The 22,953-nt window shown below is 39.4% G+C and overlaps 1 protein-coding gene across 5 annotated transcripts in view; it reads right to left on the bottom strand.

The window, feature by feature from the left end:
- Positions 1-1,507: 1,507 nt before the first annotated feature.
- ak1.S (adenylate kinase 1 S homeolog) overlaps positions 1,508-22,953 on the bottom strand; it is a 38,046-nt gene continuing 16,600 nt past the window's right edge. For 2 of the 5 annotated variants that reach the window (XM_018231987.2, XM_018231986.2), the window contains 6 exons: positions 11,809-11,851; positions 7,225-7,260; positions 6,182-6,345; positions 4,372-4,488; positions 1,933-2,124; positions 1,508-1,790 (listed from right to left, as the gene is read on the bottom strand). In XM_018231987.2, coding sequence (XP_018087476.2) covers positions 1,722-1,790; positions 1,933-2,124; positions 4,372-4,488; positions 6,182-6,345; positions 7,225-7,260; positions 11,809-11,851 — 621 coding nt within the window. In that variant the 3' untranslated portion in view covers positions 1,508-1,721. Of the gene's footprint in view, positions 1,791-1,932; positions 2,125-4,371; positions 4,489-6,181; positions 6,346-7,224; positions 7,261-8,911; positions 9,109-11,808; positions 12,171-15,663; positions 16,181-22,953 lie in introns of those variants that run through there. The other 3 variants (XM_018231984.1, NM_001091982.1, XM_018231985.2) reach the window with 3 other exon arrangements.

Here is a 22,953-nt window from a genome sequence, read left to right as displayed (position 1 = left end):
AAATTATGTATTTTATATGTAGAACTTACTGCACTAGCCTAAAGGTTCACAGTAAAAAGCCAGACCTACAAAGTTGTGCACAGGAGCTCACCATCTTGGATTTTGTTTGTCAGTAACACCGCCCATGCTCAAAATGCTCTAGTCTAGGCTGTTGTTGAGAAGCTGAACATAGTGGGTTGATGCAAATCAAGTAGAAAATAAAGGATTGCTTGTCACTTAAGCTAATGCTACAGGGCTGATTATTACATTTAGCTGTAATTTGAAAGGGGTTCTGAGCTTCCATTAATTAAGCCTTGTATTGTGATTTTTTTTAATTCTATGTATTCTATGTATTTAGTTGGTCCCTAAGTTCAGAAAAAAAGATAGAGTTACTAGGGGCATATTCAGAGGAACAGATCTTCACTGCTAAATAGCTGTGGCTGCCTTAACCAGGTACAAAACTCCAAAACATAATGTGCTGCGTTTTGAGCCTACTTACTTGCTAAACTTTAGCCCTCCTTTAACAATTTAAAATTTCACTTTTCTTTCTTTTTTTTTTTTTTAACTCTTACCAGCTCTTTGTTAAAATAAGTGTCCCTAAGTGACCTTGATAAAACGCTGCCATCTTCAGAGGAGATGTTTTTGTTGTGGTGTCCCATGTAGAGGTGGGCTATGAGTGCCTGCTTGTTTGTTTTCTGGAACCGAGAACACAATGAGGACATATCTTGGTTGCTTTCATTATTGTTATGTACTGTGTAGATAAAAGCACTGTACATATCAGATTCAGTGTCCATGTTGACAAACCAATTGTTTTAGACAAAAAGTTAAAGGAACAGTATCACCAAAATAATCAGTGTTTTTTAAAAAAACAAACAAACAATATTAGGTACCGTTACTCTGTACTAGCAAAACGTGTGTTTCTGCTTCAGAAACTGTACTATAGTTTATCTAAACAAGCTGCTCTGTAGCCATGAGGGCAGCCATTCAAGCACAGGATACACAGTAGATAACAGATAAGTTCTGAAGAATTCCATTGTATGCTGCAGAGCTTATGTTATATGCTGTGCATCGGTGCCTTTTCTCCTTTTTCAGCTTTGAATGGCTGCCCCCTTGGCTACACAGCAGCTTGAATATATACGCTATAATAGTCTTTCTGAAGCAAACTCGCCAGTTTTACCAGTGCAGCCCAACAGTTCATTATATATTCATTAATTTAAAAGACTTTAATTTTTTGTTGTTACTATTCCTTTAACAGTTTCTGGTGGTGTAACTGGTCTGTGCAATGATAGAGCCTTGAGAAATGACTTGCCATTTGAACTTGAGCTGAAGCCTATTGTTATCTAGATGTAGGTAGACTTTATTGTGAACTGACTCTGTAGCTTCATTTCATGAACATGAGATGCTTTGAACATAGTTTATTTTTGCCTCAACAAAAGACATGATATGATAAACCAGACACGCTATATCCATGTGTCCATTCGTCAATCAGTTGTTGTGAATTATTGGGAAAAAAAAACTTCACCACAGCTGCAAAACTGAATGTTTATTGACAGTTTCAGCCCTCAGCAGGCATTTATCATTATGTACCGACGATACCAGCCCCCAGGCACAAAACCCCTGTTAAGTCTTCCCAAATGTTGGTAAAACCTATGACACGAATGCATGAAATGTGCCAGAATTAAGGATTCAAAAACCAGAAGCTTTAAGACACAGATATGAAGCATATTTCCTTCAATAACCGCTTATTTCAGAGCATCTAGTGCAGTGCTGACTTGTTTGAAGACATCATCTACGCTTCCTTCTGCGTTGATCTGCACAAAAAAGAAAAATATATTTACATTGTAGCAGAGCAATCCCAGTCTTCCTTTTCAGAATAAACCCCTTTTAGATGTATGCCCCAGAAACACACAAAGTTGAAGTCTTATTGATTACATCAGAATATATTTTTAATACCTTTCTGACAATGCCTCTTCCCTCATACATGGCAATGACTGGCTCAGTAGCTTTATAGTAGGTCTCCAGACGCTTCTTGATTGTAGCTTCGTTGTCATCTGCTCGGCCACTGGTCTCCCCACGCTTCAGTAGCCTCTTGACCATAGTGTCTGAACCGGCGTCAATGTAGAGGAGCAATGAGGGAGGCCCAATCTGTTGGGGGAGAAAAAGATCCTGTTGGCAACAGCACCAGCTCGACTGAGTTTCATTCAGTAATTCTATTTTATCAAGCGTGCTACAGATATGGGATCTGTTATCCATAAGCTCAGTATCCACAACTCTCCTAAATAAAAGAAATGCAATTCCTACAATTAAGAATTCTTAATTTTTATGTTCTTTGTAACAGAAAGCAATAGCTTTAAATTAGCTTTTAGTATTTTCTAGAATGGCCAAGCAACTTTTCAGTTGGTCTTCATTATTTATTTTTATAGTTTTTTAATTTGCCCTTTTCTTCTGACTCTTTCCAGCTTTCAGATAGGTGTCACTGACCACATATAAAAACAAATGGTCTGTTAGGCTACACATTTATTGTTATTGCTACTTTTTATTACTTATTTTGCTATTCAAGCCCTTTTCTATTCATATTCCAGCCCTTATTCAAATCAATGCATGGTTGCTAGGGAAGATTGCTGAAATTGCAAACTGGAGAGCTACTCAATAAGAAGCTAAATAACTCAAAAAACACAAATAATGAAAACCAAATGCAAGCTGTCTCAGAATGTCATTCTCTACATCATACTAAAAGTAAACTCAAAGGTGGGCCCCTTTTAAGGTTCCAACCTTTGGTCAGGGCTCCCCTTAAAGGCCCAAACTTTGGCTAGAGATTCCCCTTCGCTTATGAAATGAGAACAAATAGATGTAGTAATAGTTTAAAGAATATATAGTACTGCTAATACATCCTGACCCTAAATCTAACATCACCTGAACAGACAGTCAAGATAGACTTTTAGGTGGAACAGCAAATCGCTATTCTCCCCAATCCTCTAAATGGCCCAGTTTAGCCCCCTGACACTTTTGTCCAGGCCCACAGTTTGGAAACCACAGCGCAACTGCATTGTGATCCACATTACGAAAAGGCCAGTTGTCCCAAATACTTCAGATCCTAAACATACCAAATAATATATCTCATACCTGTAACTAGAATAAAAAATTAACCGGTGCATATTCCTCCACTGAGACAGGGAAATGTGGGATTTGTGTTAGGGGGTGCTGGGAGTTAAAGAGGAAGAACCACATATTCCTTTAGCCGATTACAACTATGGTAATGCAATAGACCTGAGTTTTCCTTTGCTGATGATGATTTGGCATGTCTAGATGGATGAATATGTGAAAAATTCCATAAAAAACACACACACATTCTGGGAAGACAAGGAAGGGAATTGTCCTGTGGGATTCACTAGCAATGAAAATAGGACAAGGGCCATATGCTTTCAATCTACTAAACAACTATTATCTCAGAATATGAGAAGAAAACCCACGATTTGCCTTGTTTTGCATCTTACTTGTTGAAAACAAAGAATGTTATGTGAAAGCCAGTGCCTAAAAGCCTAGTTTTGGAGTCCTTGGATGTTAAGGACTGGGCCAAGTAGAAGATTTGGGCACTTGTCTTCCACACTGATACCTTAAGCAGTCAGATGATGTAGATGGGAATGGACAGGGTAATTTGGCTAGTGTGGAGCAGGACATGTGCAGAAGTTCAAAGATACAAGAGTGGGGAACACCAGTAAAGTCTTAATATCACCATTTATCTGGCCCGGACTAGCAATCTGTGGGTTCTGGCAAATACCAGAGGGGCTGCTATAAGGTGCCATAGAAAGTCAGTATTTAGTGGGCTGGTGGGGGCTGTTTGGACCTCTGTGTGGGCTGATTGGGCCTCTGTGTACCTGAAATTTTTAATTCTCAGTCCGGACCTGCCATTTATTGTCCAATGCAACATGACTATGGTCCCATTTACCCTAACCTTATAAAGGGATTTATCAAAAACTGCAGAGTAATGCCGTAGTCAAGTCCATCTAAGTGAGATAAACAAAATAAAAAAAAAATGTGATGGCTCCCTCCAGTGGTCATACAAGGAAGCGGTGTACTGTGTATATTATAAGCCATGTTCTCAGACTTTCATGTAAAAAAGTATTTGTAAGATACATTTCAGTAAAGAATAATCACATTCACTATATACAACACTGATCTCCAAAAGAGTCTAACACCATATTATCTTCTTATTGTCAAGTTTTTCCCCTCCTATACGCCATTGTGCATACCATGTGAAATTATAGAAACAAAAAGAACTACAAAGTCAAGATACTATAGTTCCCACGTGTATGAATCCCCATGTAACCTAGCCCTAGAGACTAATGATAGAAGAAAATGACAAAGGGAGCTTTCAGACTACATGCTACCTACCTTCTTTTCAAATTCTTCTCCTTGCTTGACCTCCCGAGGGTAACCGTCTATGAGGTATCCCTTGGAGGTGTCTGCTTTAGCAATCATGGCTTCTTTTAGCATGTCCAGAACTGTGTCCTAGGGAATGAAAGCAGGATGTTAACATAAGGAAAAGAGCTGCTGTTGATCAACTACATCTTCCAGTATTCATAGCCAACCAATTACAGATAGGTGCTATTGGGAGCATTGGAGTCATTGGTTCAGTTACAGCCAGGGCACTACCTGTCATGTTCTTCTTGTGTGTGCATGGGGTTCTTGCAGGTACTTTGGTTTCCTAACACACTCCGAAAAACATACAGGAAGGGTAACTGACTCCTAATTGCCCATAAGTTGTGAATGTGATAGGAACCTTAGATTGTAAACTCCACTGGGAAAGGGACTGATGGAAATCATGTATAATCTCTGTAAAGGGCTACGGAATGAATTACATCATTATTAATTATCAAGTGGGCTAGATTCAGGGAGTGACTAGAGTGATGTGACCTTACACTTTGATCACAGTGAAAGAGTGCCTCTGTGATGAATTACTGTGGGGTACATATAAGGGATCGTTTACAAGCACAATTGTAAGGAAAATTGGCACAGGGGAGCCCTGGAGTTACCACCATCTCCAAAACAGGCTTGTGCTCCAGGGGTCCCACGTAACCCCACAATAGGACAGACTTGCTGAATGCTGAACTGACTCTAGCTGGATAGTTTTCAGCACATTTGCATGGGATTCCCATCAAAGTGCAAGCGCAACTGTGTTGATCTCTCTGGTGGCCACAATGATACTGGAATTACAGGGGAAACAATCCAAGCTGTCTGACCTGAAAACTTTGCATTTTTCCACTGACATTACAAACTACCTTGCAGCACACACTAACCCTGGATATCAAAATAAACAGATTTCTGCCCGCTCACCATTCTACAATGCCTTATCTTCAGTCCCCATTTAATCTGCAGTTGGCACTTTCCTCCCTATTGTTTCTTTGTCTGGAAATTGTGTTTTCAATTATTCTTATGTGATGTCATTGTTATAATGCTTCTAGCTACTTGTAATGCCGGCACCATACATATAAATAATCCTGTTTGTCTAAAAAACAGGACCCACAGTATTATAAAAAAAAGCATTCTAATTTTGTTAGATTTTCTTCCTTATAAGGCTATGTACATGTACTGATATTAAACAAAGACCATAGATCGATGGATGGGTGTACTGTAGTGTGTGTCATGGGCGTAAGAGGAAAATGGCACACATAGCATTTGCCAATGTTTTTTCAACACGTGATGAACACTAAACCGTGTGATTTCCAAGCAGCTTTCCATTAAAAATATTACACATTTTCTTTATTGCAGGAATCTCATACCATTGTACTTTTTGTATTTTGCAAAACACGTAAATAAAGAATTTATAAAAAAAAAAAAAAATATTACACATTTTCAGTATAATATAGAGTTGCTATTAAAACACATCTGTCGGACTGTATACATGTACTGCAGTTACTGACTTCTGAACCAATGTAGCAGAAGTTGGTTGATTAACAGACCTAGAAGACAGCTTACTTCTGTTCCAAATCAGAACCAGTGAACCAAAAAATTGATAAATACTGCTTTCAGTGGCAGTTGCATAAAAAAAATAAAAAATGTTTAATTGTTGCCTGCAATCACAGTTTCCCTTTAACATTAATGTATTGGAAAGTCTTTAGTTCTATGCTGTTCTAACATTTTCCAATATATTCCAGACCCTACTGTAGATGCTGATCAAAGACTTAAAACACAAACCACTTACCAATGGTACCAGCTCTCCTTTCTCCATGATGGCAGACAGATGCTTCCCTCGTTCTGATCCAGAGGACACCTCTGCTCGCAGCAGGTCGCCAGTAGACAGGTGAGTGTAGCCATATTGGTGCACAATTTTCTCACATTGTGTCCCTTTGCCAGAGCCTGGACCACCTATGATAACCCCAGCACAATGCAGTCAGATAACAGGTTCCAGATAACAGACATCCATATTGCTATTATATAAAGCCATTTAGCTGGTTTTATTATAATTAACATTGTTTAGCATTGGAATAGTTTCAGTGAGTGCATCTTACACACTCATATGGTTAATTTTTGCAAGACTCACTATAAACTTGACTAAAAGTCAGAGTTTGCCATCTAGTGGACAGTATGGGAATATTTGGTTTTGCCTTGATCCGCTACTGTCCAGCGCAGATCAGATTTTTACATGCAGAGGGACAGTTATTTTTCAAACCAAATGTTTGAGGGCAAAATTGTATTAAAGCAATGCTTCATACAAAAGATGGAAACTATTTCTATGGAAACCTTCAGTAAAATGTGAGCCATAAAAACATCTCACTCTGCCTGTGGCCCAGTTGTACAGCCAAACTGTAGTCTAACATGGCATTTAAAGGAGAACTAAAGCCTAAATAAAGAAGTAGGCTAGAAATGTTGCATGTTATGTTTTGGGCTTCCAAGGCAGCCACAACCCTTTAGCAGTAAAGATCTGTGTCTCCAAAGATGCCCCAGTAGCTCCCCATCTTCTTTTCTGCTGTTTCACTGCACATGCTCAGTGCTGCTGTCACTTACTGAGCTTAGGGACCCACTCACAATGTACAGTACACATAGAATCGAAATGTCACAATATAAGGCTGATTAATAATTAATACAGATAATTACTACATGGCAGCACAGTTTGAGATTCATTATGTTAGCAATGCTCAGAAGAACACTCTGCACACATTTTTACATACATTTGTTTCTAGGGTTTATGTTTCCTTTAAATACTGAGATCTGAGTTATTCCGCAATATACACAGCCAACACTTACCCACGACAAAGATGATTTTGCTGTTTTTAAGTTTATCTGCAAAAGAAAAAATATATAAATGTTATTCCATAGGAGCAAAATGGAAGAGAAATCATCTAATACTTCCACTCATGTTATACTGTAACTAGCCCTACTTTGCACTGTTAATATGTCAGTGGGTTGGGTCTTCCTTGACACATAGGAAGCTACACCTTAGGGGGCGATTCTTAACTCCCTAGCTCAATGAGGCGGCTTTTGTGCTGCTGCTCCCCCTACCCCCACACTCACCTTTCCAGGGGGCTCCATGATGCTAGTGTAGTGAGCGCAATTTTCCGCAAAATTTCCTGTTTAGTAACCAGAAATTCAGGTCTTAAATTTACCCGGAGCAACTTATTGCTGCCCCTGGTAACTGGTGGGGTGCTGCTGCCTGAGCTGAGTTTCTCAACTCACCTCATTGGTGCAGTGCCCCTGCTTCCAGCCTATGTGTTAGTGGAAGATTCTACCTCCCAACTACCCTAGGGGTTTAAAGTATTTTTATTTTTACTTAAACTACCTAGACCACCAATTCTACCATTAGTTAGAAAGTGTTTGTATCACAGTTGGCTTCTGGGCTTCCTCTATAGCAGGGATCCCTAACCTTTTGAACCTGTGAGCAACATTCAGAAGTAAAAAGGGGTTCGGGAGCAACACTAGTATGAAAAATGTTCTTGGGGTGCCAAATAAGTGCTGTGATTGGCCATTTGGTAGCCTCTATGTGGATTGTCAACCTACATTGAGGCTCTGTTTGGCAGTACACCTGGTTTTATACAACCAAAACCTGCCTACAAGCCTGGAATTCAAAAATAAGCTCCTGCTTTGAGGCCACTGGGAGCAATATCCAAGGGGTTGGAGAGCAACAAGTTGCTCACGAGCTACTGGTTGGGGATCACTGCTCTATAGGAATGTGTTGATTTATCTTGATCTGCTGTTAACATTCATCATTCTGAAAGTAACTGCATAAAGAGTCGGACTAACAAGATGGACAAGAAAAAAGAGAACAATCCAAACTGAGTAGTTCAGCTATTATATAGAGTAGGCTGTGAGAACGCCACTCCTAAATTTAACCATACACCGTTTTTCTAAATTTTAGAATATTGCTTGATCCCATAAACAACAAGCGGCACCTTCGCCCCTTCTTGATATTTTTTAATTATGACACCCAACATCATCTTGCAGTGGGTAGAATATTGGGAGTTGTAGGTGATAAGCAAGGAATGTTTGCTTAGCCCTTCTTCAGTGGTCACCACAGACACTACTACTTGATACAGTACTTGACTGTAAATGGTTAGTTCATCTTTAAATCCTTTTACTATAATGTAATATAAAACATTTGTAATTGGTCTTTTTGTTCAGCAACTCTTGAGCTTGGAATTTCAGTAGCTACCTGGTTGCTAGGGTCACAAAAAGTCTGTGAGGGGTTTGAATATGAGACTTGGAATGTCAATAGGACAGGGTCTGAGAAAGATAAGAAATAAAAAGCGGCAATAAACTTGTAGCCTCATAGAGCTGTAGTGTTTTGGTTGCAGGGGTCAGTAACCCCCATTTGAAAACTGGAAATAGGCAAATGATTTGAAAGCTATAAAAATAAAGACCAGTTTAAAAGTTGCTAAGAATGTCATCCTATAAAATATTGAAAGGTGACCATAAGCTACATATTAAATCCAGTTACCTGAGTTGTCTTTAGCTGGTCCTGTTTTAGATTTGCCTTTGCGACTACAGCCGGATCCCATATTTCGTGGCTTGGTTATGAACTTTACGGCACTTTCTCTTTCTTTGGTACCTCAGAGAGTACTTACTTTGGTATTAGGCACCATCACCTTGCCTAGGCAATCTTCTAAGCACTCCCCTGACTTCTCAGTCCCCAATAATAGCAGCACTGTGAAGTTCTTGTGAGTGAATAGGGACAGTTCAGTTTATTCCAGTGTTTGGAATTTTATCTGTGTGTTTCCCTGGTTCCAATTTGGGCTGGGTTGTGGTGAGTGGCACTGTGCCTGTTCACATGGTGACAACTGCAACCACCCCTTCTCAGCTGTAACCCAGGACAATGTTAAACAAATCTGGGACACAGTCCGACACTTACTAAGGGTTCTATTGTTACTATCGGCCAAGGGCAAGGATTCCCCACAGGTACAATTCTTTCTTTTTACAGTCAAACACAGAATGATTACAGGCCTACGCTGAATTACTAACAAAACTCCCATTACAAAGAGCTTTTTAGCTGTTTCTGAACTACAAATAAGCAAACATAAACTGTTTCCAAGAGAAAATCACACACCCTCCTGTGCCTCTCAGTCTGGAGTTAAAGGCCAGCTTAATTCTATGTGGTCAGCTAAACTGAAGCATATGCTGACTCTAAATGTAGCCTCCTCTATAAATAGAGATGCGTGCTAAGGAGAAGACCCAACCACACCAGTTGCTTTCATATTGATTTTTTATGACAGCTCAGAAAATATTCAGATTATTAAATTAAGCTCTAAGGTTTATGGCAGATACGGAGATTTGTTGCCCGTGGTTATATCTGTGGCGGACAAATCTCCCCAAAAACTTTTCCACCGGCAATAAAGTAAATCGCCAATGGGAAAAAGTGGCACTTTGTTAGCCGATGTCACCCAATGTTTTCTTGTGAGGCAACTTTGGGCATTTTGGGGAGATTTTGCTTGCAGTAACACAGATTTAACTGTAGGTGACAAATCTCTCTGTATGCTATAAGCCTTAAGCAGTTATGGACCAATCATCTGCAGCATAAAAATATAACAAAGATAAATGAAATGTCATGAATTAATGGAGTAAATCACCCTAAAATAACTTTTGGTATTAGGTAGGCATTAAGACTTTGAAATTCAACTCACATTGGGTCGCTAAGGCTTAATTAGCCTAGCAACCAGGTAGAGTAAGCACATGAAATGAAAGAAAAGCAATAAAAAATAAGAACATCAGAGCTGTTTAATGTGATAAGAAACTAATACAGGTATGGGACCTGTTATCCAGAATCGTCAGGACCTGGGGTTTTGGAATGGATCTTCATACCTTAAGTCTACTAGAAAATCATGTAAAACATTAAATAAACCCAATAGGCTGGTTCTGCTTCCAATAAGGATTAACTATATCTTAGTTTGGATCCAGTACAAGCTACTGTTTAATTATGACAAAAATAATTTTTAAAGATTTTGATTGTTTGATTATAATGGAGTATAAGGGAGACATCCTTTTTGCAATTTGGAACTTTCTGGATAGCTGTTTTCCAGATAATGGGACCTGTAGTTTAAAATCATACATTATAAATTATGTAAACCAACTTGTTCAAAGGTAAATATCCCCTTTAACATGCATGTATATGTGTGTAAAAATGAGACATTAGGCAGGTCTAATCTGGGTCTAAAGTTTTGAGCAAGCGATAGATAATACATTTTTCATTTATTTTTTTACAGAATTGTAATTGTTGCATGAATTTACAAATGCTAATTAATTGTTTCATTGGCCTTGCTTAGCTCCCTTTTTAAATGCTCTGCTAATTAACTCTTAAGAGTTGGGATCTAACACTCTGCCAGTCATCTTTGGCTTTTTCCTTGTAATGACTGATTCTCTGTAATTTCTGGGAATGGCATTGGGAAAATTGCATGGCATGCCAGGAATTAAGGTAGCACCAGAGATGAGCCCCAGGCCAAGGAGTATGAGGAGGTGGGGAGTAAATAGTCAAGGGTGCGGTTAGGCAAAATGCTGGTGGCAGCCAGCAAAAATTCTCCATATTAACATTATTTGTGCCTTCATATATTACATGTATCTGTTACAATATGCTTTGGGCAAGATGGTTTTAACCACCAAGACTCTCCCTGCAAGAATTTGAATGGTCTGTACATGGCATGTAATATGTGCCTTCCTACATAGGATCAAATGTGTCTTCCACCAATGCGCCTGTGCAATATCAGTGTATTAAAGGGCACATTTAATTGCCTATATACTTAGAAGCAGATTTATTAAGGGTCGAATTGAAAATTAGAATTTTTTTTATGGTCAAAACTCTCAAATTCTAATTGTGAATAATCCAAACTCGATAAAAAATTTAATTTAGAGATTTATCAAACCTTTGGGTTTTAAAAATTCGAATTTGACTATTCGCCACCAGAAACCTGCCGAGTTCATGTATATAAAGTCAATGGAAAGAGGTCCATGGACCATTTGAACATGTTACTAGCCTTCCTGACATTCGCATTTATTTGGAGAAAAAAACTCGATTCAAGCTTAGTCGAATTTGATTTGAGTTTTCGAGTGTTCGAGTTTTAGATATTCCATTTTTTATTAAATAACCCCCCAATCGAATTTCGAGTGTATTCCAATTTATTAGAGTTAAAAATAATTCCCATGTATTCGACCTTTGATAAATGTGCCTCCCCATTTGTTATTGCTCAGTATGCTTTTCTGAGCACTTTTTCAGTTTTTTTAAAATAAATGTCATGACTGTTTAACAGGTCATCACTTAATTAACTGGTGCAGAAAGCCCCTTCTGATGCTTCTCTTCTTAGTTTAATTGCTAAATGTGACAAACATGGATTAGAATGATGGTCTTACCTGCCATTTCGGTGTGTTCTGGGGAAAAGACAACTTCTATCTCCTGGAAGAGAAAACGCCAGGTCAGAATCACACTCCATAACATTTGGTGGCATTGATGCAAATTCTATTCATATGTCGGGTAGAATTCCGTCAACCTATTGGGGCTATAATAGTTATCATCATCATCATTTATTTATACTGTAGTTGTAGTTTTGTATCCTTTGTATAGTGACTGTTGTAGCATGTACCATGCAGAATTACATATGTACATTTTCATAACTTTATGAAACTTTATGTTTATGCCCTTTTGTATTTGCATTGCCTTTTTTTCTCCATTAAAGGCAAGGGAAGTGATTCAGTATTACTGGTCTCTGTCCTTAAGATAATATAAGATATTTTATGTGTTCTTTTATCTCATCAGGAGTCACCTTGAGTGATAGCAGTTGAACTAGAAGTTCATGGAAGATGCCTGTACAAAATGCTTTATCAATATGGTGACCCCCACCTTTCAAAATACAGGTACGGGACCTATTATCCAGAATGCTTGGGACCTGGTGATTTCTGGATAATGGATCTTTCCATATTTGGGATCTTCATAACTTAAATCTACTAGAAAATCATTTAAACATTAAATAAACCCAATAAGCTGCTTTTGCTTCTAATAAGGATTCATTATATCTTAGTTGGGATCAAGTACAAGCTACTGTTTTATTATTACAGAGAAAAGGGAAATCAACTTTTAAAAATGTGGATTATTTGCATAAAAAGGAGTCTATTATGTGAGAAAGCCCTTCCGTAATTCAGACCTTTCTGGATAATGGGTTTTTGGATAATGGATACCATTCCTGTATAAATATTCCCTGGAAGGAACCGAATTCAGCGTGGCTCATGTAATTTTATGTTGCTATATAGGAAGAGAAGTTTGTGATTTGGCTGGTGTTCAGGCTGTTCAGGCAGGCCTATGGGGAGATATGCTGCTAATGGTTCTGTGATTGCAACACCCCTGGACATCTAGGGCAGTCTTCCTTCTAATAATCCCTTTTCTTGAGTCCTGCTGTGACCAGTCACTGTCTTATACAGAAGGTCCTAAGGTGAAGAAGGCACATGTCTCCTGAAGAGGCAGGTAAGCTAAAAGGAGAATGCACACAGCATATTGGATAAGAGCTGTTACTCAATGCATTCAAATGCCTTTATGTGATTTCAAAAACACAACACTAACAGATCTTGCATCAAACACAAGAGCAGACTGTTGCCTCTAAACATGCAATGGTTGGGAATGCAGTAAAATGCCACTTTGAACTCTTGTGAGGACATTCATATAGGATAGTGGAATCAATTAGCTGATGCACTCAAACTTGCATCAAGTTTGTACAAAAAGATGTCCATGTGTGAGAGCCTTTAAGACTGAACTTTTTACAACCCATTTTTGGATGCAGATAAAGAGAGAACTGCTTTCTGCCAAACCCCTATTAAAGGCACCACACGGATCCCCAGAGATTCCCTTCCAGCCTCCGCAAATGGAACTTATAAATGCTGCTTCCTTGATTACAGGGAGTAATTATGCAGATGCACTTCGACTGCGGCAGCCCATTCTTGTAAACAAACTCAGCTGCTGTCATTCCCTATTGATGAACAGTGCTGCTTGCTATTCAGACCGTAATTAAATAACTAACGAAAGAATACGTTAGTATCTCTGGCCCATAATTTCCCAATTGAACCAAACAGTTACCGAAACTTGGCAAGGCAAATTGCTGGTGGCATAACAGAACATCTCCTTATATAGAGCACATAAATGGATCATAGGGCTCAACGCAAGTGCTAGTTTGGATGTGAAATTGAGTTGGCAACGACACTATGCAGACTGACAAAAGTCAGTTTGGCTGACTTTTGCTGTTGGCTCTGCATTTGTAAATGAGCATTTACATTTACTTTATAGGTTCAAGAAACAATGAACAGCAGGGAAAGTGGGTTGGATGTCAACCTGTCCCTGCCCTCCCTTTTTTAACCCAGGCTCCAATGTGGAGAAGGGATTTAAGAACTCTTGCGAATCCTGGGTCCATAAAACTCTGGTTATGCCATTGACCCTGATTAAACTTCAAGCTGAAAATTCATGTGTACCTTTGAGATTAAATAGGCATTCTCTGCAAATTCCACCATTACTCAAAAGTAGAGTCTTGAGGGGGTCCATTTTTTGAAACCTGTACCCCGACCTGTACCCGCAACCCTCAGTTTGACCGGCATGTTCCAGAGACGACTCACAATAGGCCAACTAACCTTCCGACCCGGAGGGACACTCAAAACTGGAAGTGACGTCAAATTTGACTGGACTTGAAGTCTAGCATAGAATCTTCACAAAAAAAAATTAAAAACTGGAAGAACAACAAGGGAGGGTGGGAGGGATCAAGCCTGCACCTTTGTACCCAGCCAGTTTACTCATGGACTGCCGTACAGCCAAGGCATTGGGAACTTCTTGCCGAAACCCAACCACTTTGCAAGTATTCCGCGGGTACCTATGGGTACCCAACCTGATGCAGGTCTCTACTCAAAAGCTCTAAAGTTCAGTGGTCTCCTTCGAATTAGGTCTCTGGCACATGTACTTATTACAGTTTTTTTTGCTCCCGGTTTGTACTCTTAATACATTTCTAAGAATGTACAAGCAGTACAGTAAAGATTAACCTGCAACGCAACTGACCTGCACGGAGCCACGTTTCTGCAACTTTTGTTTTAGACACCCAATCTGTTTCTGCCATCAGTGTGTGCATTTTAAACAGAACTAAAGGTGTTAAAGGAAAAGCAAATCTTGAAACAATAGCATATTTGTTCTATCAGCCCCTTGGCCATCTTGGAATACACCCATGCATTTGCCTTGTCATCGACTCAGGATGCACATATACAGAAATAATGTGTACATGAATTGGCAGTGCTATTATACATATGCAAATACATTAGTGTAACTATATGCAGTAAAGGTCTTATAAAGGAAAGTAAACATTAATTTAAGCATAAGCTTCTTTTGAACAGGAACCCTATTGCTATTAGAACTTCACATATTACTTGTTGTGGACTAAACCCATTCCACAGACCCCAAATGTTCTATGAATGCTATGAGACAAAGCTTTCAGAGAGACTATCACTATATTATAAGATTATTATAGAAATTATACAATAATATGTACCTTCAGTGCCTGCTTGAAGAGTTAACACAACTCATGTTCATATAAATTGAAACTGAAGTGTATTTTGCCAACTGTTCTATGCTGTTACATTTTTTCTGTATTTCACCAGTGGATCACAGGGCAACACAGTTGCTTGGTTATTCAGCTCAAAAAAGTAGGCATAATCACAGCAAATGGCAGGTCTACAGATGTTGCTGGTGAAATGAGCCCAGCTAGTGCGATATGAAGTATAAAATAAAACTGCTCAGTGGTACATTTGCATTCTCTGCACATACATGGGTGCATGCACCCTAACTAACCTCAGAGTCCCTCCTATGAATGTATGTTTATCATACTGCTGCTGTATGTAGCTGCATTTACAGTAGCCTGCTCAACTCACTATCTGTTACTATACCCCTTTAAGCAAACCGTTAAAAACACATTGACTCTAGCACTTTTCTTTCCCCATTTATGCTTTGTCATCAGCATGGCTATTCATATATCTATTTGCCCTTGAGGGCTAATGGCTTACACATCAACTGTCCTTTTGTATTTGTAAGCATTCCACTAAGCACAAAGGGTGCACATCTCTCTTGCATGCATATTACATAAATGTACAAAATGAGATATTCTTATCTCTCTGGATTAATGCAAGCCTAGTCAAGCAAAAAAGACGGACTCTTGTCAGGATCAGCCCATGGTTGGACTGTCACATTACCTCCTCTGGGAAAATCAGCCGACAGGTGAGGGGAAGTGGGGCAGGAGAGCACAGCTGGAAGCTACCCCCATACCAGCTTGAGTCGATAAGAAATATAGAGGTAGGGAGGCGGGTAGCTATATGCATGGGTGACGTAGGGAAGGATGGAACAAAATGAGTTGTTAACCCTTTCAGATGAGCTGAGTGTGCAATATACTGCTCTCTAGGGCAAGTCTTCTATGAATCCACAATAGCATAAATGTACCAATTAAAGTACATATCAGCATGTCATATAATGCATCTCTGCAGGTGCTGCTTTGCTCATAGCTCTATCCTCCAGCAGTGTTCCAAAACTGACAGCAGGTGAAGATATGATCTGCAGTTCAAATAAATTTGGTGGATGAGGGTAGAAAATAGATCACAAACCCCCTTCCCATTGGAATGCAGTGGGTATATTTGTTCAGGGCAGTAGGGTACATATGTCTAACCTGCCACCCATGCAGCTGTTATGGACAGTACAACAGTGCTGTTCTTCCGAGTATGGGGAGTAGAGAGGGAGAAAGATCAGTGATGGAGGTAGGGAGGAAGGGAGTAAATAAGGACAAATTAGACCGTGAGGAAAGTAGGCAGGAACAGTAGGAGGGATTATAGCATTATCCTACTAAGGCTACAGCATGGCTGCAATGGGATGTTCTACTATTATCTTTGTTTTGTAAATATCCACTATATGTTTATATGAAGCCAGTTTTTCATAGCTGTTGAAAAGCAAACTGATAGGAAGGGAGTGTGAATCCTGGAGGGTGCCTCATAGCATCAGCTACGAAGTTGTTCTAGTTTGCAAGGCTATATTGTTGCAAAAATGTACCAAAATGTTTTCTCATTCATATCTCTGCTTCAATGATAGAACTGTTCTGCACCACAGTAATTTCTATTAACATCACTGACTGCTTGGGATGATGAACGAGGTTCCTACCGGTCTATCTGACTGTGCAGTCTCAGTCCTTGCTTTGCAATGCTGCCAAATGCAATTGCACTCTCTGTGTGTCTATATTTAATGAGCAAAGCAGTTCTGGTAACTGTAGTCTTCTCCCCACACAACAAAAGTGTGGATCGTTCCAGTTGCAGATTTTAAGTAGATGGCTAAACCCCTCCATCTACAGTGAATACCTCCTGCTTCAGCAAAGGAGCTGGAGCCAACTTAAGTATCTAAATCATAGCCTGTGTGATAGGCATACCCAAGTGTTTAGATGGTCAGTCCATACATTGCAGCTACTGTAAAGGCCACAGGTTGAAAGGTTAGGTTGGAAATGTAAGGTCATGCAATGACATTTAGCAGAACACCTGCCCTTTTCCTAAGGTCCATAGACTACATACAAGCAGTCTGAAATGTAATCCTGCCCTTCACCCAACCCAGCTATAACTTACTTACAGAAGCCAGATTTAGCTGCTCCAGAAGATTTTACTACTAAAAGCCTGTCTGTGCTGTCACATTTCTATGATGTACTGCAGGCATTTACCTCATAGCTATGAAACTTCCATAATGGCACACAAATGCTTCAATTATATACACAATGTGGATGTAACACTTTCATGGAACATAGCAGATCAAACATTTTGTATCTGTCCTCACTAGAATTAGCAATTTTTAAAGAACACAGATGAGGTTCAGTCATTGGTGCTCAAATGCACCAGTCCACTTAGACAAAGCAACCAATCAGATCTTTGTTTTAGTTTTAGTTATAAAAGACCGGTCAGAATGAATTACTGATTGGTTACCATGTAGTGAGGCAATTTGGCAGCTATAAATTAGTAAAGAAGCCCCAATTTGCCAATTTGCCAAAAATGTCAGCAAATAGGAGTCCACTGTTCAGCAACAGTGTCCCTAGGTGTATTTGGATCCAGCAGTGCATAATGCAACCCCCCACCACCCCCTAAATCTATCTAAGATCTGTTTCTCATTGGGCCCTCAACATTCTTGTTTCCCCATAATTTTACACCTATTTGTATATCCTACCATTTTATTGTAAACTGTCCTGTTAATCTGCCAACAAAAAAGTGACATGCAAACATTCTAGATATCTTACTGATCATAACATAAGTTAGTTGCTGGCCTTGGAAATTTTGCTCCCCACTCACTACCCATGTAGTGCAATGCTGGACATGGCTAATAGAAGATGATCACAGAGGTGAAGTGCAGGAAGACTTCTCATCCTCTAAAATCCTTATCGGTGTCATCAGGTCCGGACTGAGAATTAAAATAGGCCCTGCTATTTAAGGTACACAGAGGCCCAGTCAGCCCAAACAGAGGCCCAAACAGCCCTCACCAGCCCACTAAATAGTGACTTTCTATGGCACCTTATAGCAGCCCCTCTGGCATTTGCCAGAACCCACAGATTGCCAGTCCGGGCCTGGGTGTCATGCTGCTGAGACTTGATTATCTTGCTGATCCATTCACAGTTTAATTAACCAATTTTAACTATACAGTGACTGTGATGTACCCGACATCAAGCAGCATGTTTTAGTAGTACACGTTTGGGACCTATTATCCAGAATGTTTGGGACCTGGGGCTTTCTGGATAATGGATCTTTCTGCAATTTGGATCTTCATAGCTTAAGTTTACCAGAAAATCATGTTAAACAAACCCAATAAGCTGGTTTTACTTCCAGTAAGGGTCAATTATATCTTAGTGCAATTCATGTACAAGGTACGGTTTTATTATTACAGGGAAAAAGGAAATACTTTTTTAATATTTGGATTATTTTAATAAAATGGAGTCTATGGGAGACGACCTTTCCTTATTCAGAGCTTTCTGGATAATGGGTTTCCAGATAACGGATCCTATACCTGTACAGAAAAAAAAACCTTATCTTCCCTTTAGCCATAAGCCATCTCAATAGGTATAGGACCTGTTATGCAGAATGCTCCGGACCTGGCTCTTTCCAGATAACTGACCTTTTCATAATTTGGATCTACCTTGTCTTCTACAAAATCATGTAAACATTAAATAAACCCAATAGGCTGGTTTTTCTTCCAATACGGATTCACAATATCATTGTTTGGATCAAGTACAAGCTGTTTTATTAATACAGAGAAAAATGAAATCATTTTTGATTATTTGGATAAAAAGGAGTCTATGGGAGACTGCCTTTCTGTGGAGCTTTCTGAATAATGGGTTTCCGGATAACAGGTCCCATGCCTGTATATTTCATACTTGCTGGCATGTCTGCAAAACCTGTAATATACTGAAGAGCCTGCTGCTGTGTATTAACTAATGTATCAGATTGTAAAGTTTAGAAAGTTAATGACCCCAGTTGCTATTGGCAAATGTAAATGGAGAATAATGAACTAATTAATCTTTAAGCATTCATTTTATAAAATCAATAGCATCTTTAAAAGACAGTATTTGTGGTGTGGTATCCTATAACTGTAAGTCTGTTTTGTGAAGGTGAACAGAATAAGATTTTTCAAAGGTAAGAATAATGTTATCAGACAAATGCCCTTTGTACTCCTCATGTAATTCAGATCAGACTACTTATTTTAAGACTTATATACAGAACAGAATTAGCAATGTGCTTCCAGTAACTGCATATCTAGACTAGCTCCCTCATTCTCTCTACTTTTTTCCTTTCTGCTTTTCTGGCTTAAGTTTTTATAGCGGGGCAAAGTTTTTCATTTTAAAATATCTAAGGTTTCTTACATATGACTTAGACTAAGACATAGGGGCAAATTCACTAAGTGCCGAAGCGCCTCACGCTAGCGTGAATTCGCTAGCGTTGGGCATTTTCGTTACTTCGCAAATTCACTAATGGACGCTGGTGTAACTTCGCTAGTGTAACTTCGCACCCTTATGCCTGGCGAATTTGTGCAACGGACGTAACTATGCAAATTCACTAACGCGCGCATTGTTCTGAACGCTACCTTTTACGCTAGACTTCCTTCGCCACCTCAGACCAGGCGAAGCGCAATAGAGTAGATAGGGATTTCTTCAAAAAAAGTTAAAAGATTTTCTAAGTCACAAAAAACGCTTGCGTTTTTTCTATATTATGGGTGATAGGCTGAAAAAGATCTAAAAAATTTTATGGGGCTCCCCTCCTCCCCCCCTACATTTCCTAACTCATGGCGACTTACCTTTACAGTGGGCACATGTGTAGAGCAAAATAAAAATTTTATTTTATGTTTTGAAGGTTTCCCAGCCATTTGTAGTGCTGCTACATATTCCTCCATTGAAATTTGAATTTGGCGCCGTATGCAAATTAACCATCGCTAGCGTAACTTCGATTCGCTTAGCGAATCAACGCTAGCGCAACTTCGCAACCTTACGCTACCCCTGAGCGCAACTTCGGATTTTAGTGAATTTGCGGAGCGCTGGCGAAACTACGCCTGGCGAAGTGCGGCGAAGTTACGCCTGGCGCAACTATGAATCTTAGTAAATGTCCCACATAGACTTATAAAAGTTTCATTATGCTCCAAACAAACATATACCTATATATGCGAGGCTTACCAATGCTCTTAGGCCTGAGAGGGCTTCATGTTCCTTGACCCCATTCTTTTCATAGGAGGTCGTTACACACTGTCCAAAAGAGCTAGCGTTATAAGGCCCGAACTTGCACATCTGGGTCCTGGTGTGGGGAATAGTTTAGCCCATTGATTCTTCCACAGCTGTACAAACATTACTGCTTGCTGTTTTCTGTTTCTTTTTCAGTAACCTAGCTGCTCCACACTGATTTGGAGTCATTCCCAACTGAATTGTATAGTCAAGTCAGGGTCCCTTTGTCCCCACCCATGTTCTCTGGTATCCAGCAAGGACAAGGCCTATGTGAAAGCTGCTGCCCCTGTACTTCCAGGTGAATCCAGTGTGGTAGTATTACACATACCTCGTTTGCTGTGAACCAGCATGGCAGATATGTCACATGGGCAACATGCATCTGATCTCTGTGAGGCTTTCAGAGATGTCAGTATTGATCATCTTCTGGGAAAGCCTTTGGCACAACCTGTAGCCACCCTATATATATGTCACTTTGTATCCATTTGTTCATTGTGTGATATGTAGCTGCCCTTTGGAATCTCAGTATTTGCATACCGATAACTCCCTGAGAACAAGACAATGATTGAAACTGATTTTAGGACAACCCCCCCCCCCCCCCCCCGGACAAACAGACAGGGCACACAGAGGCTCCTTCTTGGGTGAGAAATAACCAGCAGTACATAACTGAAAATAGGCATGGAAAGCGATAAATGCCATATAAAATCTGTTATCCTAAAACATTATGCAGCAGTTAGTACTGGGTCCAACCTCATTGTAAGACATATTTCATTAACATAAGTGAACAAAGGGACCCTTGCTTAGATGTGCTGGTATTTTTACTTGGCCACAAGATGGTGAAACTGGACAACAGAGATAATATATCAGATAAGGTGTTCACATGGCCCGTGCCATATGATACTCAGCAAGTGAAAATGTCACAAGTAAGGTTATACCATCTGATATCTATGCACTAAAAGCAGCCTGTGTCTCCTAGAAAGGCCAACTAATCTCATGTTCTGCCTCAGTTGCTCCAAAAAATTCCCGTAGAAGAACCCAGAATATGATAAATTATAGGAAATCTTCCCTTTGGGGGGGCATAGGTGTTCAGATCCTTAAAGGCTAAGGATTAGCCATTACATTCTACCCAATTCCCTTTGCTAATGAACTCTCTCCACTGCTATAACCAACAGCCCTGGCCTAAATGTAACTTGCAAACATCTGTAGGTTACCCACCAATGACTTGGACTGACTTGCTGTCTGTTCATGGGGAATTGTATTCACACATGCCTTCTGCCTTGACTTTATTAGGAAGACAATATCCACTTGATATTAAAGGACTAACAGATATGGAATTGCAGCACCCATTAAGATTGAGGGTGGCTCATTGTGTAGTGCGTTTTATGCCTTTTAAATTCAAACTTCCCTACATTTGTACAGCCAGGGCATACACACACACACACACACACACACACACACACACACATACACAGTGTATGGTATTGTAACTATTTAAAATTATTATTAATTATTTTATAGTGTGTATCACACTATAAATTACATTTAACATAATCCTGTGCAGAACTGACTTGGACCCAAAAACTTACAGAATGATCAAAGGATTGGCTCAGGGGAATTTATGTAGAATTTATTTCTATATTTAACCTGCAATTCATGTTTAATCAATGACCCTAGTCCTAGCAGTGAGTAACTTCTAACAGTAGGACACACAAATCTGCTGAAACAACACTGAATTATCTGATTCTTTACGTGGCAGTTAAAAGACATAATACCTACCAATGTAACACAAAGGTGTAAGCACAGCAGTTGTGTGAGTGAATACTCGTATTACAATGTTAAGCGATCGATATAATGTATGCTTGGAATCCCTGGGTTGCTAAAGATATGTTTCCCACAAACTGTTCCTGGCTGCGCTTTACATAACACAGCTTCCAATTACATCTCTAAAGGGAAGTAATGTTTTCTAAGAAAATGTATTGCTTCATAAACTATATGTATCAAAAAAAAAGTATCCATTTACAATATATTAACTGTTTCACCTATTTTATGAACTGTCTCGTCTGCGCTTTGTTCTCCTGAGGCACAGACTTAGTTTAAATATTGTGTCAATTTCTTCCATATAAAGGAACTCTGTGTTTAACAGTTGCCAAACACATTACTGTCAACCTGTCCTGCCACACACCGGAAAGCAACATTTGTTACAAAATACAAGGTTGTAGGTGTAGCGATTAATTTATGTTATAGGTCAACAAATGGTACCCCTCAGTAGAAGAACCCAAAGCAGTGGGGTGCTTTTACAAAGTGGGGCTCAGACTTTTGGGATCTGAGCTTGTTTTTTTTAAATAAAATGAGTATGTGTACCTTCTTAAAACAAAACCTTATTGTCTAATGTAACAGGTGCAAAGTTTGCTGCAGGTTTATTAACGTATAGCAACCAATGAGCAGGTAGCAAGCACTGTATGGATGTAAAGCGATCATCAGCTGCTACTGCTTTTGCTACTGTTATTACATTACCTATTATGCAACAAAACATTAACATGGCGTTAAAGGGGTTGTTCAACTTTGAGTTAACTCAAGTATGATGTAGAGAGGAATATTCTGAGACAATTTGCAATCGGTTTTCGTTTTTTATTTGTGTTTTTTGAATTATTTCGCTTTTTATTCAACAGCTCTCCAGTTTGCAATTTGAGCAATCTGGTTTCTAGGCCCACATTACCCTGGCAACCATGCACTGATATGAATAAGAGACTGGAATATGAATAGGAGA

This window comes from Xenopus laevis, chromosome 8S (assembly GCF_017654675.1).
Source record: "Xenopus laevis strain J_2021 chromosome 8S, Xenopus_laevis_v10.1, whole genome shotgun sequence".
In the NCBI taxonomy this organism is placed as follows: Eukaryota; Metazoa; Chordata; class Amphibia; order Anura; family Pipidae; genus Xenopus; species Xenopus laevis.
This window is presented reverse-complemented; position numbering and strand designations above follow the sequence as displayed.